We start from the raw sequence: 16,928 nt of genomic DNA on the forward strand, positions 1-16,928 counted from the left end.
ATCTTTACATGTAACGGGGAAAAAATACTTTATTTAAAAAAAAAAAGAAAATGAGGGTTATATAAGAGTTTAGTGTCCTATACATGCACACTAAGTATAATGTACTTCCAAGTTATTTTCCTAAATTAAACTGGTTGGGAAACTTAAAAAAAAAAAAAAAGAATAAATTTAGACCAAGGGCACAGTTGGGAATTGATTATGAATGGATGATATCTGTAAGCATTTATTTTTTTTTCATCTTTTTTTGTGGGATGGTCATGGTTGGTTGGCAAGCCTGGGGTCACTGAGTTCATGAGTGTCTTGTGTCTGAGGACGGATTTGGGCTCTGGTCCTCCTGAGTCCAGGGTGAGTGCTTTGTCCACTGTGTCATCTAGCTGCCCCATGATGACATCTTTAGGGTAAAATTGAGGAGGGAGAGGATTACACTGGAGGATGGGAAGGGAAGAGGTAGAATGGGGTGAAATCTCACATGAAAGAAGCAGGAAAGGGCTTACGGAGTGGGGGAGAAATAGGGGAGGAATGGGGCAGTGAATGAGCCTTACACTCATCAGAACTGGCTCAAAGACCTTACTCTCATCAGAGTTAGTTCAAGGAGGGAATAACAAACACACTCCACTGGGTAGAATAATCTGTCTAACCCTGCAGGAAAGGAGGGGAAGGGGATAAGGAGGGAGGGGTGAAAGAAGGGAGGGCAGAGTGGGGGAGGTAGCAGTCAGAAGAAAAATACTTTTGAGGAGAGATAGGGTAAAAAAAGATAGAAAACAGAGGGACTATCATGGGGAGGGAAACAGTTAACAATAGTAACTGTGAAAAAAATTCTGAAGCAAAGGCAAGAGTAATGTAAGATGATGATGATGGATTGATTGATGGTTGGATTGATTATGGCTGGAGGAAGATGAAGATTTGATTGATGATGAGGACTAAATGAAGACGGGGATTGAATGATGAAGATAGGAAGGATGAGAACTGATGGATGATGACTGATGATGATGGCAAAACATATGGTACTTTGCTGGGCTATGGTGAAGAAAATTCTTTGTCAGGTATAAGGTACTATATAAATGTTGTCTATTACTGTTGTTGCAATAATCAACATCATGAGTTTATTTTAAGGAAATCTCTCTTTAAAGTACTATATAAATGCAGTTTACTATTAAAAAAAAACACATGATGAGCAGGATACTATCAGAAATACCTGGAAGGACCTGCATGAGCTGATGCAAAGTGAAATGTACTGCATACAAAATAACAGCAATATTGTGAGATAATCTACTGTGAATGACTTGGTTATTTTCAGCAATGCAATGATCCAAGACAACTCTGAAGGTCTTGTGAAAAATGCAATCCATCTCCAGAGAGAGAAATTATGGTATCTGACTGAAGCTTAATTATTTTTTGTTAGTTCCTTTATCTGAAGTTTCATTTTTGTCTTTTTTCTTTCACAACCTGGATAATGTGGAAATATTTTGCATGGCAGTTCACATATAACTTATATTGAATTGCTTGAGTTCTTGGAGCGGGGGGAGAGAATTTGGATCACAAAGTTTTTTAAAAATTGATGTCAAAATGTGTATTTTACATGTAATTTGGGAAAATAAAATATTCTAAATATAAACATAAAATAATTACCATAGATACAAGTTTTAGATAATCTTACCAATTTATCAATTTCTACCAGATTAACTAAAAATAAATAAAATGAATAAAATAATCCAAAATTTAGTTCCCCCTAAATACAATATACTTAAATGCCACCAGCCTGTAAACAACAAAAAATTAAGAAAAATAGAAATAATATATATAAAAACATAGTGAGATTCACAGAAGATCATAAAAATAACAAAAAATAAATAATTAACTATGGGCCATTAACACAGAATTATCTACAATGAAAACTTAGTATAGTATATGAAGGCAAGAGAAAGACAATTTAATAAACATTTAACTTTTCAAGTTTTCTGAGTCAGTTTTCTGGGATCATCCTGTTTGTCATTTCCTATAGCACAAGACCATTTCACCACAATCATATAGCACAGCTTCTTCCATCATTCCTCAATTGATGGACATTCCTTTGATTCTCAATTTTTAGCCTCCACAAAGAGTTGCTATAAATATTTTTTGTACATTTTCCCCCCTTTTCTCTTTTTCATGATTACTATTGTTAACTGTTTCCCTTCTATTCCCTTCCCCATAATATTTATTCTATTATCCGTCTTCTTTTATCCTATCACTCTTCAAAAGGGATTTGCTTCTGTCTGTCCCCTCCCCCACTCTTCCCTTCCTTCTTTTGCCCCTCCCTCTTTATCCCCTTCCTCTCCTATTTTCCTGCAGGGTTAGAGAGATTACTCCACCCAATTGAGTGTTTACATTATTCCCTCCTTGAGCCAATTCTAATGAGATTGAGGTCTTTGAGCCAATTCTGATGAGTGTTAGACTCATTTACTGCTCAGATTAAATAGATTACTCCACCCAGTTGGGTGTGTGTGTGTTAGTCCCTCCTTGAGGCAACTCTGATGAGTTTAAAGTCTTTGAGCCTTTTCTGATCAGTGTAAAATTCATTTACTGCCCTGCTCCTCTCCCATCTCTTCCCCCACTCCATAAGCCTTTTCCTGTTTCTTTCATGTAGGATTTCACCTCCGCCCTTCCCTCCCCCAGTGCATTTCCCTCACCCCTCAATTTAATCCTAAAGATACCATCATGGGGCAGCTAGGTGACACAGTGGACAAAGCATCACCTCTGGACCCAGGGGGATCCCAGCCAAAACCCAGCCTTAGACACAAGACATTCACCCACTGTATGACCCCAGGCATGTCCCTCACCTCCAATTTTTTATAGTTCTTTAGGGTTTTGTATTTGAAAGCCGAATTTGCTATTCAGTTCAGGTCTTTTCATCACAAATATCTGAAAATCCTCTTTTTCATTAAAGTCCCATTTTTTCCTCTGAAAGATTATGTGAATTTTGCTGGGTAGGTGATTCTTGGTTGTAATTCCATTTCCTTTGCCCTTTGGAATATCATATTCCATGCCCTCCGGTCCTTTAATGTGGAAGCTACTAGATCTTATGTTATCCTGACTGGGGCTCCACAGTACTTGAATTGTTTCTTTTTGGCAGCTTGCAATATTTTCTCCCTGACCTGAGAGCTCTGGAATTTGGCTATAATCTTCCTAGGAGTTTTCCTTTTGGGATCTCTTTCTGGAGGTAAACAGTGTATTCTTTCAATTTCTATTTTAGCTACTTCTTCTAGAATTTCAGGGCAATTTTCCCTGAGAATATCTAGGAGGATGATGTCTAAGCTCTTTCCTTGATCATGGTTTTCATGTAGACCAACAATTTTCAAATGATCTCTCCTGGACCTATTTTCCAGGTCAGCAGTTTCTCCCAGAAGATTTTTCACATTGCCCTCTATTTTTTTTATTCATTTGGATTTGCTTTATTGTGTCGTGGTTTCTCATAAAGTCACTGGCTTCCATTTCTTCAATCCTAATCCTTAGGCAATTATTTTCATCAGAGAGCTTTTCCATTTGGCTTTTCAAGCTGTTGACATTTTTTTCATGTCTTTCCTGCATCACCCTCATTTCTCTTTCCATTTTTTCCTCTACCTCTCTAACTTTATCTTCAAAGTCCTTTTTGAGTGCCTCTATGGCCTGAGACCAATTCATATTTTTCTTAGAAGCTTTAGATATAGGGGTCCTGACGTTGATATCTTCCTCTGAGGGTGCACCTCGATCTTCCTTGTCACTGAAGAAACTTTCTATGGTCCTCACCTTTGTCTGCTCATCTTGCCTTTCTTTGACTTGACTTTTAGCTCCTTAAAGTGGGGCACTGTTATCAGGCTGCAGTATCCCAAGCTTAAGAAGTCCCAGGTGGTATGATTTAAGGAAGAACAGGTTTTTCACTCGCCCGGCCTATTTCCTGGTCCCCCTGGTTCATAGATGACCTCAGACCAACTTACTAATCAAGCAGCTTTGTGTGTTGTGGTTGTTAGCTCTGACAAGCCTGTGCCCCTCCTCCAGCTGGGCCACTGCTACTCAAGCCTACCTCCTGGTTCTCCACAGGGGTGAAAAATCCAAGTTCTGCCTCAGCACCAGTAGAGACCCCTGTAGTCTTCCCCCTGTCAAGGGCTCAGCCCTCTCACCATACTGTGAGCTTAGTTCCAGACAACACTGGTGCTTCAGCTGATTCAGAGGCTCTGGGGGTCTCCCTCTCTGGTGAGGCCTTCCTGGGACTGGATCTGTGTCAGGGTGACTGTGGGGTTGGGCTCGACTCCTGTATCAGCACATCAGCTCCCTCCTTCTGACCTTCCAAGCTGTTCTTGGTTAGATGATTTCAACACATCCTTCTGTGAGTTTTGTTGCTCCGGGCATTTTCCTATGGCGTTATTTGGATGTTTTTTGGAGAGATCGTGTCGTTAGTTTGAGAGCTCACTGCCTTTCCTCCACCATCTTCTGAGTCAGTTTTCAAGAAACCTTGGAACCAGCAAGAATCCAAGCCCCGCAAAAAGCAGTATTTTAAAACAATTCAGATTTCTCAAAATCAAGACAAAACAGATGCTAAGAAAACATGAAAACTATCAAAAGAATAATGCTTTTAAAAATAATAAACCCTGCATTAAAGTATTACAAATAAAGAACACAGGGACAGAAAAATCCAAAAACTAATTTTGTATCTTAAAGGATATATCCAAGTTAAAGAGGCCTACATATAATAAGGGAATTTGATTGATAGAAACTTTTTTTTTTAATCTGAGAGTTGTAACAGACCTCAGAGGCCATCTAGTACAAAAAAATACACAATAGGAAATCCCTACAATAAACATAGGCAACAAGTAGTTCCTCCAGGTTTCTACTTTAATACCTCAATGGAGAGGGGTCCCCACACCTCTCAGGATATTTCATTCTATTATGGAGTGTTCAAATCTTGGAAGCTGAGATACTTTGTAACTTCTACCCACTGTTCCTGCCCTCTCAGTCCCAACAAGGTAAATCTAATTACTTCTTCACGACAGCCCTTTAATATTTAAAAACAATTATCACCTTCCCTCCCTCTGAATCTTTTTTTTTCCAGGTTAAATATACTCAACTCCTTCAACCAAGTCTCATATTAAGGTCCTCCACCATCCTGGTTCTCTTCCTCTAGACCACTGGAGAATATCAATGTCCTTCTTAAGATATGCCCTTTAAAAATTTTGTCATCTTTTCCAATCTGAGAGGTATGAAATTTTTGCTTTAATTTATATTCTATTTACTACTTAGAGAATTCTTTCATATGACTGCTAACTTCCATTTCTTCAATTAAAAACTGCACCTCTTCTCAGGTCAGTCCCCAACTCCTACTCACAGACTGGGACCTCCCACATGTGATCCTCCCTATGATGGTACCAATATTTATGAGAGAGTATGCCCTATGTTTATGGAAAGAACGGTCTGTAGCAAATATTTTTACTATGTTATTTCTTTAAATACTTTTGCTTCTGAATTGTTTTTTCTGGCTGCCTATAGAAAAATTAAACCATTCATTGGGGGCTCATGAACTATTATTTTGAGTAGACATGGACACAGAGCAGTTATTCATACTGGCAGGTGCTGGGGGCGATGACCTAGGTATACATATTTGATATCCTTTATTCCTGTTCCTTTTTATAATTACTAGCTGCTGACTACTCATACTTACCCATGAAATTTTTTATTGCCCTCTAAGGGATGATGTTAAATTTTAACCTTCACAGATCATAGAATTCCACTGATCAAAGCTATACTACAACAAAAAATGAAGCCACAAAAATCATCTAGATGTTTAAATGACACTTAACAAGAATTAAAATCAAAGTGGAATTAGGAGAAAGGTCCTTTGATTATTTGGGGTTTTAACATATTGACATGGATAGACCTGTGCAAAGGTTAACAGGAAGAAAACAGCATAGACAAGAACTTCACATAAAAAAGAAAACAAAGCCAAAGATAGAATTTTGATTGGACTCCTAAGAGGATACAGAGCAAATGCACTTTGCTGCTGGCAATTTATTTGGTGTTAATTTTTTACCATTCAATACACTAAGTTTTTATATATGATCTTATTCTGCACTTGACACATTTATTTGATCATTTTTAGACAGTTAAGTTAATAATCAGAGTATATTTTTAAAGAAATTAAAAAGTGAGGCCACATGTTCTAACAGTTTCAGCATGGGAGGTGGTACAGTGTGGGCCTGGAAGGAAAAAAAACCCTTGAACATTGGGGAAATAAGACAGGTAATCTATAAAAACAAAAAAAGCACTGGCAACAGCAAGGACCCAGATGAAATGATGTACTGGAAAGTCACTATGGATAAAATCAGTTCAATTTTGTAGTTTTGTCTATCTAATGCTAAGAGTGGAACAATCTGACAGAGCCCATTAGTCTCTCAAACATTTTAGCCCTGATAAAAATAAGATGGTTGGTTAAATCATGTAACTGGCAGAGCATGAAATTCAACAAGCATTTATTAAGCTAGGCAGTGGTATATGAAATCATGACAAGAGAAATAAATGTGCAAGAAAATAAACCAAAGGAACCAATAGTCACTGACAAAGACAAAGTTCAGATTCAGTATGAAAGTGTAGGAAAGGCAATGGGCAGCTAGGTGGCGCAGTGGATAAGGCACCAGCCCTAAATTCAGGAGGACCTGAGTTCAAATTCGGCCTCAGACACTTGACACTTACTAGCTGTGTGACCCTGGGCAAGTCACTTAACCCTCATTACCCTATTTTTTTTTTAAGCGTAGGAAAGGTAAAAGGGAAAGGATCATAGATTAAAAAATATAAAAGACTTAAAAGATCATATAATCCAAACCTCTTGGTCTTATATACTGAAGAAGAGTAAGTAATTTGAACAAGGTCACTCATGGTCCTACACAGCAAAACAAAAATCTGAACCCAAATCCTCTGACTCCAAATCAATTCTCTTTCATAGTAGTGACTTTATGATGTTTCTTATTTGTCTGGGCACATTTCCCCACTAGACTTTACATTCCTTCAGGGCTAGACAGCCATTATTTCATCTCTCTCAGTACCTTCAGAACTTTGTATAGAGTTTTTTCTTTTACAAACCTGTGATTTCATCAATGCCCCTGCTACCAATGTAGGTCAGTGCCTTCTCTGTAATTTCGAGTCTTAAGTGCCTAGGGTACTGAAAACTTAAGTGACATCACAATCAGGACAATTAATCTGGGATCCATAAACTTTTTTTAATATTTCAATAAATATATTTCAATTCGTTTCCTTTTAATTTCATGTGTATATATACAGATATATACAGATATATATACAGATCTACAAGTTTAACATGTATTTTAATTCAATTTAATAAAAACATTATTCTGAGAACAGGTCCAGGGGTGTTATTAATCTATCGAAGAGGTCCATGACACAAAAATGGTTAGGAACCCTTACTCTATACCAAACTGCCTTTTACTCCCACAAATAGTTTGATATACTTCTGCTAAATTTGCATATTTCAAATGCATTGGGAAGATAAATATTCAAAGGATTTCAGCACCTAGTCCTCTATAGATTCAAGACTCCCAAAGTCCACCAACTCCTAATGAAACAAAGAAATTATCTGTGATGTAAATACTCCTTAATTTAACTCTTTTATAAATTCAGTTTTTCATATATCTAATTTTCTTAGAATGGGCACATTTAAATAAGCTTAAGTTTTAAAATTGTTTCCAAATTTCATAAAAATTAAGGACAACTATTCTACTACCCAGATAAATATATATGTATACACACATATATACTATATACATCTATACACATATAAATACAAACACACACACATACACACACAGCTTGAGTATGGCCAACTTTTCCTTTTAAAAAGGGGGGGAGGGGCAGCTAGATGGCACAGTAGTTAAAGCACCAGCCCTGGAGTCAGGAGTACCTGAGTTCAAATCCGACCTCAGACACTTGACACTTACTAGCTGTGTGACTGTGGGCAAGTCACTTAACCCCCATTGCCTAAAAAAAAAAAGGAGGGGGGGAGGCAGCTAGGTGGCGCAGTGGATAGAGCACCAGCCCTGGATTCAGGAGGACCTGAGTTCAAATCCAGTCTCAGACACTTGACACTTACTAGCTGTGTGACCCTGGGCAAGCCCCACCAAAAAAAAAAAAAAAAAAGGCATTAAGACCTAAACAACTCCTTTACTTAAAAGAAAAAGAAATCACACCAATTCTATCATGGCTCAATACATCCATGTATTCACTGACACACTAGGCGGCAGGTGCCATGTGCCAGCAGGAGCTCATTTATCAAGGGTTCCAGGACCAAAGAAAAAGAGGAGAAAGGTAATGTGTTGAATCATACAGTGCCAGTATTTTCATCTTGATAATCCTCAAAAAATAAAATTTGGCTTACAAATCAATGATTAAATTGATTTGGGGGGAAAAATAACGTACAATCAATAACCTTTCCCATATAATATCTAAAGATTAAAGCTGGGACCTTGAACAACAGATCTGATCAAAACCCTCAAACCCCTTTATACACATATAAATATATCTTAGAAACAAGGGGGAAAAACCAATTTTAAAACTTTGAGAAATGGTATGGGGTCAAAATACCTTATATGAAACTCAATTTCTTCATTTACATTTAACCAATACATTGTATAGCAATTTGCCATTTTACAAAATGCTTTCATGTACATCAATTTGATCCTTTACAATAAAATAAAAGCTCATAATTTGTTCAAACTTACTTCATCAATGAAAACATGAGTGAATTCTGCCAAACTTTTAGCACCAACTATTTTCTGAAGCAGCACACCAGTGGTCATATAAATTAACTTCGTGTCTTTGGTTGCTATTTTCTCTAGTCCAACCTAAAATGGGAGGAGAAAGAAGGAAACAATAAGTTTATATATTTAAATGATTTATGCCAATCATTAAAAACTATTACCATTTCCATTTTGGAGTAAATTAATTATCTTGTGCCTTTTTTTATCTTCTGTCTTTTAACATTGAGCATAAAATTCAGTGGCAGGTCAGAATAAAATTATAGTTCTCAATTCCTATGTTTGTAGCTTGGTTTGCCTAATCATAAAGGCATGATCCTTCATACATGCAACATGTCTTCTTTCATTGGTGAGAGAAATGAAATAATATCACACCTGAAAAATGCTGTTATCTCAGAAAAAGAGACAGAGAGTTTTTGCAGGGAGCTGGGATAGATTACAGAAAGGAGGCCTCAAGGCTGAGGAGTCCTGCAGGTGGCTAGAAGCAGAGTATAGAAGGGGGCCTCAGGGCCAGTAGTCTAGCTAGCCCAAGTGTGCCAACAGCTAAAGCTAGTTTGTACTGTGCTTACTTAATTAGCTTATGCATATTAGCTGCCAACACCCAAAAGGGCAGAGACTGCCGCCATTTTCAAACATGCAATATATCTAACAGGAGGGGGAACATGTTATGGGGAAATATGTAGTAATATTTCGGGAAAATGTTACATTTCGAGTCCTTGATCAATGAGGTGAAATGGGGAAGGACCTCTGTGTTAGATTTAGGAATAAAAAGAGCAGTTTGCTGTGGTAAAGTGTGCCACTTTTTTTTTCTATTTAGAATTTTATTTTTCCAAATTACATGTAAAAACAAATTTTGACATCAGTTTTTTAACTTTGTGTTTCAACTTCTCTTACAAGGGCAGCTAGGTGGTATAGTGGATAAAGCTCCAGCTCTGGATTCAGGAGGACCTGAGTTCAAATTTGACCTCAGACACTTGACACTTAACTAGCTGTGTGACCCTCACTAAAACCTCTTTGCCCGGCCAAAAAAAAAAAAAAGATAGTCAACTTCTCTTCCTCCCTCCCTCCACCCCTCTAAGAACTCAAGCAATTCAATATAAGTTATACATGAGTAGTTATGCAAAACATCTCCACACTAGTTAGGTTGTGAAGGAAAACAGACAAAAACAAAACTTCAGATTAAGGAACTATCAAAAAAATTATGCTTCAATCTGTTTTCAGATACCATCAGTTCTTTCTCTGTAGATGGATTGCAATTTTCATAAGTTTTTCAGAGTTATCTTGGATCACTGCATTGCTGAAAATAACCAAGTCATTCACAGCAGATCATCTTACACTATTGCTGTTATTTTGCATACAATACATTTCTTTCTTTTTTTTTTTTTTGGTGTGTCAATGAGAGTTAAGTGACTTGCCCAGAGTCACACAGCTAGTAAGTGTTAAGTGTCTGAGGCCGAATTTGAACTCAGATCCTCCTGAATCCAGAGTCGTAGCTCTATCCACTGTGCCACCTAGTTGCCCCTAGTACATTTCACTCTATATAAGTTCATGTAGGTCTTTCCAGGTTTTTCTGATAGCATCCTGCTCATCATTTTTTTTTGTTGTTGTTTCCAATAAACTAACAAAAAAAAAATTATGTTTCAATCTGTATTCAAATTCCATCACTTCTCTCTCTGTAGATGGAGCCACTTTTCTTTATAGTGCATTCTCATTCTTGCAAGAATTTAATAAAGCCTTCATATATTCACCAAAAGGGAAAGTCCCATATTTTTATTTCTCACAATGGGGGAAAATGTGTTGTTGGTTTTTTGTTTTGTTTAAAGCCTCACAACACTGAACATTTAATCACCCATTTATTTGGAGAAAAATTTAAAAAGTTGATTAAAATTTAATTGTTTTCTAAATTTTATATTTCTAATCCATAAGCATCTAGTAGAATTTAACAGTTTACAAAATTTATGCTATACTATTACATGATATAGGCTAAGGAATTAAAGGAGAAATAAAAATTTGCTCACTTCCTACAATAAACTTACCTGATATCCTACCAAACCACCCAAAATCCAAGATCTCTCTTTACTAATCCATCTTGCGATGCTACTAGCACCTATTTTCCGTGGCTGAGTAACCACAATGTTGCAGTATGTAGAACGGTGAATATAATAATCCAAGACATACTGAGGAAGCTGGGTGCTTTTTCCACTACCAGTTGCACCATGAATAATTACAACTGAATTGCTTTCTATCAAGGAAATAACCTGGAATTAGAAAGGGGGAAAAAAATCAGTGCTCTCTTCAATGGACAAAAATTGAACAGAAATGGAAACTATTTTCCATGTAACAACAATGTATACCTACAAAACATAAGATAACAGGGCTAAAAAGAACCTCAAAGATGATCTAATCGAGACTCCTTTGGGGTCTAGTAAAGCCTAACACTCTAAAGCCTAAATTCTCAAAATAATTTATTTGTTTTTGTTTTGTGGGGCAATGAGGGTTAAGTGACTTGCCCCGGGTCACAAAACTAATAAGTATCAAGTGTCTGGGGCAGCATTTGAACTCAGGTCTTCCTGAATCCAGGGCTAGTGCTTTATCCACTGCACCACCTAGCTGCCCCCTTCAAAATAATGTTTTTAAAGGTATAAAATAAAACACATGGGTCTACAAAAAAAAAATTATATTTAAATATAGTCATCCAAATATTAAAAATCAATGCAAGAGGGGGCAGCTAGGTGGCGCAGTAGATAAAGCACTGGCCCTGGATTCAGGAAGACCTGAGTTCAAATGCGGCCCCAGACACTTGATACTTATTAGCTGTGTGACCCTGGCCAAGTCACTTAACCCTCATTGCCCCACCCCCCCAAAAAAATCAACGCAAGCCCATCAAAATAAAACCTGAGTCTTAATTATTCAATTTTGTATCATCTATATTAGAATATCTCTCTACTGGTAAATAAATATACTTTAAATAAAATTTAAAATGCTTAATGGACCAAGATATTTTTAGAACCAAAAATAATCTACTAATATAGTTTAATTGCTACTGTTAATAAAACTGCCTAACACATGGAAATATCTTTGCTCTGTAAAGTACCTAAAAATGGACTTACTGGACAATTGTTTTATAAGAATATTACAACAGAGAGATACTTTATCAAAGAATCTCCACTTTAACATTTATCAATCTTTACCCATAGAAAGGGTTTTGAGGAAAAGGACGTGTCAGAGATTAAAGACCAAAAAGAAATGAAAGCTAGAAGTGAAAATATGTAAAAATTCAATGAACAAAATAAATTTACATATAGCTTAAATCCAGGGATTTTTTTTTAAATGTCTTTGGATTCCTTTTAGCTACAATTTGAAACACAGTGCCTCTAAAGATGGTTGTGAATACTCAGTACATATATGTTGAAAAATATCTTTATACTGTGTGATTTTAGAAAAAACAAAATTGAGAAGCAGCGTAGTATTGAATCAAGTGCTAGACGAGGGAGTTAAGCAGTTGGATTAGACTTCTGCCTCAGATACTTATTTACTAGCTGTATGACCCTAGGCAAGTCAGTTAACCTTCCAGAGCCTCAGTGATAAAGGCCTTTCCCAGCCCCATACCTATGGTGTATGTATGGTTGCTTCTTAATTTAAAACAGAAAGTTACATTTATGTTAAAACAAATTGTTTACCTCTTCCTTACACCGATTTATAGGCAAATCAGGATATTTGTAATTTGTTTCTGGGACAGATGGCACACTGCTTGATTTACATAAAGGCTGCTTTGGACCTGGGAGCAGGAGGGGAAAAAAACAGCAATGAAATTTTAAAAAATTATTACATTCTAAATGTTTGTATACATATGAATATGTTCCCCATCATGCAAATTAACACTTTTTCAGGATAGAAGACAACTTAGAAAATTCATGTACTATTCTATTTACAATTATACAAGATGGCTTAAAAGTTATATAGTGCTTTAAAGGAAGCTTTATATCTGGATGTTAGCACTATGGACTATTTTTAGAAACCTGGTGTAAAAGAGAATCTATTAATTGGCACAAATCAAAACAAATTCTATTACCAAAAAAAGCTTCTTTGCATAAACATAAATTGAAGGATAATTCTTAAGTTGTTAACTACTCTTCCCCTGCCTCAAGAGTCAGTCAAAAAGTATTTTAAGTGCTTACTGAGCTTGGGGATACAAAGCATTCCCTGTTCTCAAGAAATTGACAGTCTAATGGGGATAACAACATGCAAATAACTACCATACAACCACAACATGAATAGTGGAGATAATCAAAGAGGGAAGACACTACCATTAAGGGGGTCAAGGAACAGATTCTTGTAAAGGGTGAAATTTTAATTGGTTCTTCTCTTCTATCATATGGGATGATTTCTAGTTCCATCATCTTGGTCATTTTTCTGCATGGCCTCTAGCTTACAGAGATTCATTTTAAAACATGATCCCCAGATTTCCACAATCTTTTAGACATTGTATGACTAGGACAGATTGGCATTGTCATCACATTTCTTGTTACAGTGGATACAAAGCTGGTCCTGAAGTCAGGAAGAGTCATCTTGATATGGGAAAATACAGGAGATGAAACTGAGGCTCGAGCTGAGACCCCAAAACGAAAGTAGAACATATTGTTTGTTCCCCTGAAGTCTGTGGTTTAGTACCAACTTCCTGACTTATGCCTCCGTTTACTGAAATATGCCCTCCTGTCTGCCAAGTAAGCTTACCACAACGTACCTGTGAAAACCTGCATGCATTTTCACACTTGAGATATAAAAACTGCAGCTTGGACACTTGTTGGCTGCCCAGAGTATCAGAGGCTACTCTGCTTTGGACTGGCGCGTCAATAAACTGCTTTTCCTTATTCCTGAGTGCCGTTTGGATTTCTCCGTCAGAATTTCCCACAACAATCTTCCTGAGTTCAAATCAGGCCTCACACACTTACTAGTTCTGTTTCACTAGGCAAGTCACGTAACCCTGTTTGCCTCAGTTTCCTCATCCATAAAATGAGCTGGAGAAAGAAATGGCAAACCACTCCAGTATCTTTGCTAAGAAAAACCCACATGGGATTAAAGAGTTGAACACAACTGAAAAAACGACTGAAACTACTCCTACTCCTACTACTGGAAGTCAGGGAACCCAGGAAGCAGCAGTAAGGAAGGAGAGCATTTATGGGACACAGTCAGTGAATATGTCTGGAATCAGTGAGTCTTCTTAAGGAATAGCAAAGGAGGCCAGTGTCCCTATAACCAGCGTTTCTTAAACTTTTTCCACTCGTGACCCCTTTTCACCCAAGAAATGTTTATACAAAACCTGGATCCCAGGTTTATAGGTATACATAACATTTTACTGCTGCCAAATTTTTCATGACCCCAACGTTCAGTTATGTGACCCCATAGGGGGATGTGACTCACAATTTAAGAAGCTAGGCACTAGATCACTGAGTACATGGAAGGGAAGAAGGGCTTTACAAGCCAAACAGAGGATTTTATATTTGATCATAGAAGTAACAGGGTACCACTAGTTTACTTAATAGGGAGGGTGATGTGGTCAGAGCTATGTTTTCAAAAAATCATTTTGTTGGCGTTTTTTTCTTTTAAGAAACCTATGTATTTTCAACATTCTTTTTTTAAATTTCAAATTCCAAATTCTCTCCAACCCCTCCCCCCAACATTATTTCCCTATCAGCTTTGTTGAAGAAAGGGAGAGGGACAGGGAGAAGGGGAGGGGAAGGGGAGGAAGAGGAAGGGGGGACAAAAAGTTATACTTCAAAATGCACTCTGTTCATCAGTTCTTTCTTTGGAGGTGGACAGCATTTTTCATTACAAGTACTTTAGAATCGTCTTGGATCATTGTACTGATCAAAGTAGTTAAGTTGATCATACAATATTGCCGTTATTATATACAGTGTTGTTCTGGTTCTGTTCACTTCACTCTGCATCAATTCATATAGTTCTTCCCTGGTTTTTCTGAAATTATCCCCCTCATCATTTCATGCAGCACACTAGTACTCCATCCTGATCATATACCACAACTTGTTTAGCCATTCCCCAATGGAAGGTCATTCCCTAAATTTTTAATTCTTTTCCACCACAAAAAGAGCTGCTATAAATATTTTTGTACATGTAGGTCCTTTTCATTTTCTTTGATCTCTTTTAAGATACAGACCTACGGGTCAAAGGGTATGCATAGTTTGATAGTTCTTTGGGCATAGTTCCAAACTGTTCTCCAGAATGGTTGGACCAGTTCTCAACTGCACCTATAGTGCATTAATTATTGTCCCTACTTTTCTACAAAGGAAATTACTTTGAAAGCTAAATGGAGAATGTACTAGAGTAGGGAGAGAGTTGTGGCAGGGAGATCAAGCAACAGGCTATTGAAATAATCTAGATATTAAGCAATGCAGGCCTGTGGCAGGGTGGTGGCAGTGTCAAAGGAGAGAAGGTGGAATATATGCAAGAGATATTGCAGCAGGTTTTGGCAAATGATTGGGTGGGGACAGGAGGGTGAGAATAAATGTAGATTGTAAGATGACATCTAGGTTGCTAGCACAGATGATTGGGGGTTGTAGCAACCTTGACAATAATCTATTTTCACAGATCCAAACTACAGATTATATTTATTCAGCAGAAAATTGTTGAATGACAATCTACATCTTACACAGAATAATGAGAAGACAAATTAAATGCTTTTTTAAACAAAAAAATTTCTTATGAATTGACAAGTCACATTCTAAAATTCAAAAAGTCTGATTTTCTTTACGTATTTTCAAAAACTGAGAAATAACTGAAAAAATAAAATTTAATTGAAAAATTAATTCTGAAGTCCGTCATCCTCCCTGATTCAGTATGTACTCCTTACCCTATCTACCAGATATCAAGTCAATCTTTTCCTGTCATACTTCTAATTTTCTTCCATCCAGTCTCCATTTCTCTGCCCATATTCCCTATAATTTTTCCATCATTTTCTCTTGCTCCCAACCCCATATCTATCCTTTAGGTAGCTATAAATATGGAACTAAGTTTTAAAAATTATTTTCCATATTTATTGAATAAAGTCTGAATTTTATTAAAATTTGATTAACTATTTATTAATCATGAGTCATAGGGTATTGTGCTAAGCTATTGGAATATTCATGAAGTATACTTTTAGTCCTCATGGATGGGAGTGAGTTCAATTTTTTTTATCTGTTCTGAAAATTTATTAAACTTAAATTCAGTTTCTACGAACCATAAAAGGCCAGCTTCTAAGAGCTTCTTTGAAACTTCATTTTTCTTTTCTTTTTTCTTTTTAAAGTAAACATATCTTTGATTTCCTAAGTACAGGGAGTCACAGATAAGCAAACACCTTACACCAATGCAAATTCTGTAATTTAGAATATGTATGGGCCAAAAAGAGGTTAAATGACCTATCTATGATCAATCCATCACAATAAATGACATTATAAATGATCCCTTACAATTCTAATATTCCTGGACTTATGACTGCTACATCTACGATACTGCATTTTATAAATAGTTGCTAGATTACTCCAAATTGGTATTTCATTGATAATGTAGCCAAAATACAATTATTAAAAGTTTCAATACTAGCAAAACATTTTAAAACTCTTCTCCTTAAATGCTGGCAAAATTAAACAAAAATAGGTGTAGATTTTTGTGGGAGTTCTAAAAGGGTCTTCTGAATACCTTCAAAGGATTTCAAGCTTGATGAAATTCATGTCTAATTTTACTTCAAAATTTATGGCTTACTCCCCAACTGATAAATGATCAGAAGATATGAACAGTTTCCAGATGAAGCAATCAAAGTTATCTACAGCCATATGAAAAAATGCTCTAAATAACTATTCATTAGAGAAATGCAAACTAAAATAATTCTGAGGTACTACCTCATACCTATTAGAATGACTAATGGAACAGAAAAGAAAAATGACAAATATTGGAGGAGATGTGGGGAAAAGGAGACATTAGTACACTGTTGGTAGAATTGTGAACGGATTCAACCACTCTGTAGAGCAATCTGGAACTATGCCCCAAAGGCTATAAAAGCATGCATATCCTTTGACCTAGTAATAGTATCAAAAAAAAAAACAAAACCCAAATACACATGCACAAAAAAAAAAAAAAACAAGAAGGAAAAGGACCCAT

General features: G+C 36.5%; 1 protein-coding gene across 1 annotated transcript in view; it reads right to left on the reverse strand.

Moving 5' to 3' along the window:
- The window catches only part of TDRD9 (tudor domain containing 9), a 256,016-nt gene that overhangs the window by 149,290 nt on the left and 89,798 nt on the right, over positions 1-16,928 (reverse strand). The window contains exons 3-5 of the mRNA XM_043986132.1: positions 12,455-12,552; positions 10,811-11,032; positions 8,739-8,861 (exon numbers count right to left, since the gene is read on the reverse strand). Coding sequence (XP_043842067.1) covers positions 8,739-8,861; positions 10,811-11,032; positions 12,455-12,552 — 443 coding nt within the window. The remainder of the gene's footprint in view (positions 1-8,738; positions 8,862-10,810; positions 11,033-12,454; positions 12,553-16,928) is intronic.

The sequence above is a fragment of the Dromiciops gliroides genome, chromosome 2, assembly GCF_019393635.1.
Source record: "Dromiciops gliroides isolate mDroGli1 chromosome 2, mDroGli1.pri, whole genome shotgun sequence".
Classification (NCBI taxonomy): domain Eukaryota; kingdom Metazoa; phylum Chordata; class Mammalia; order Microbiotheria; family Microbiotheriidae; genus Dromiciops; species Dromiciops gliroides.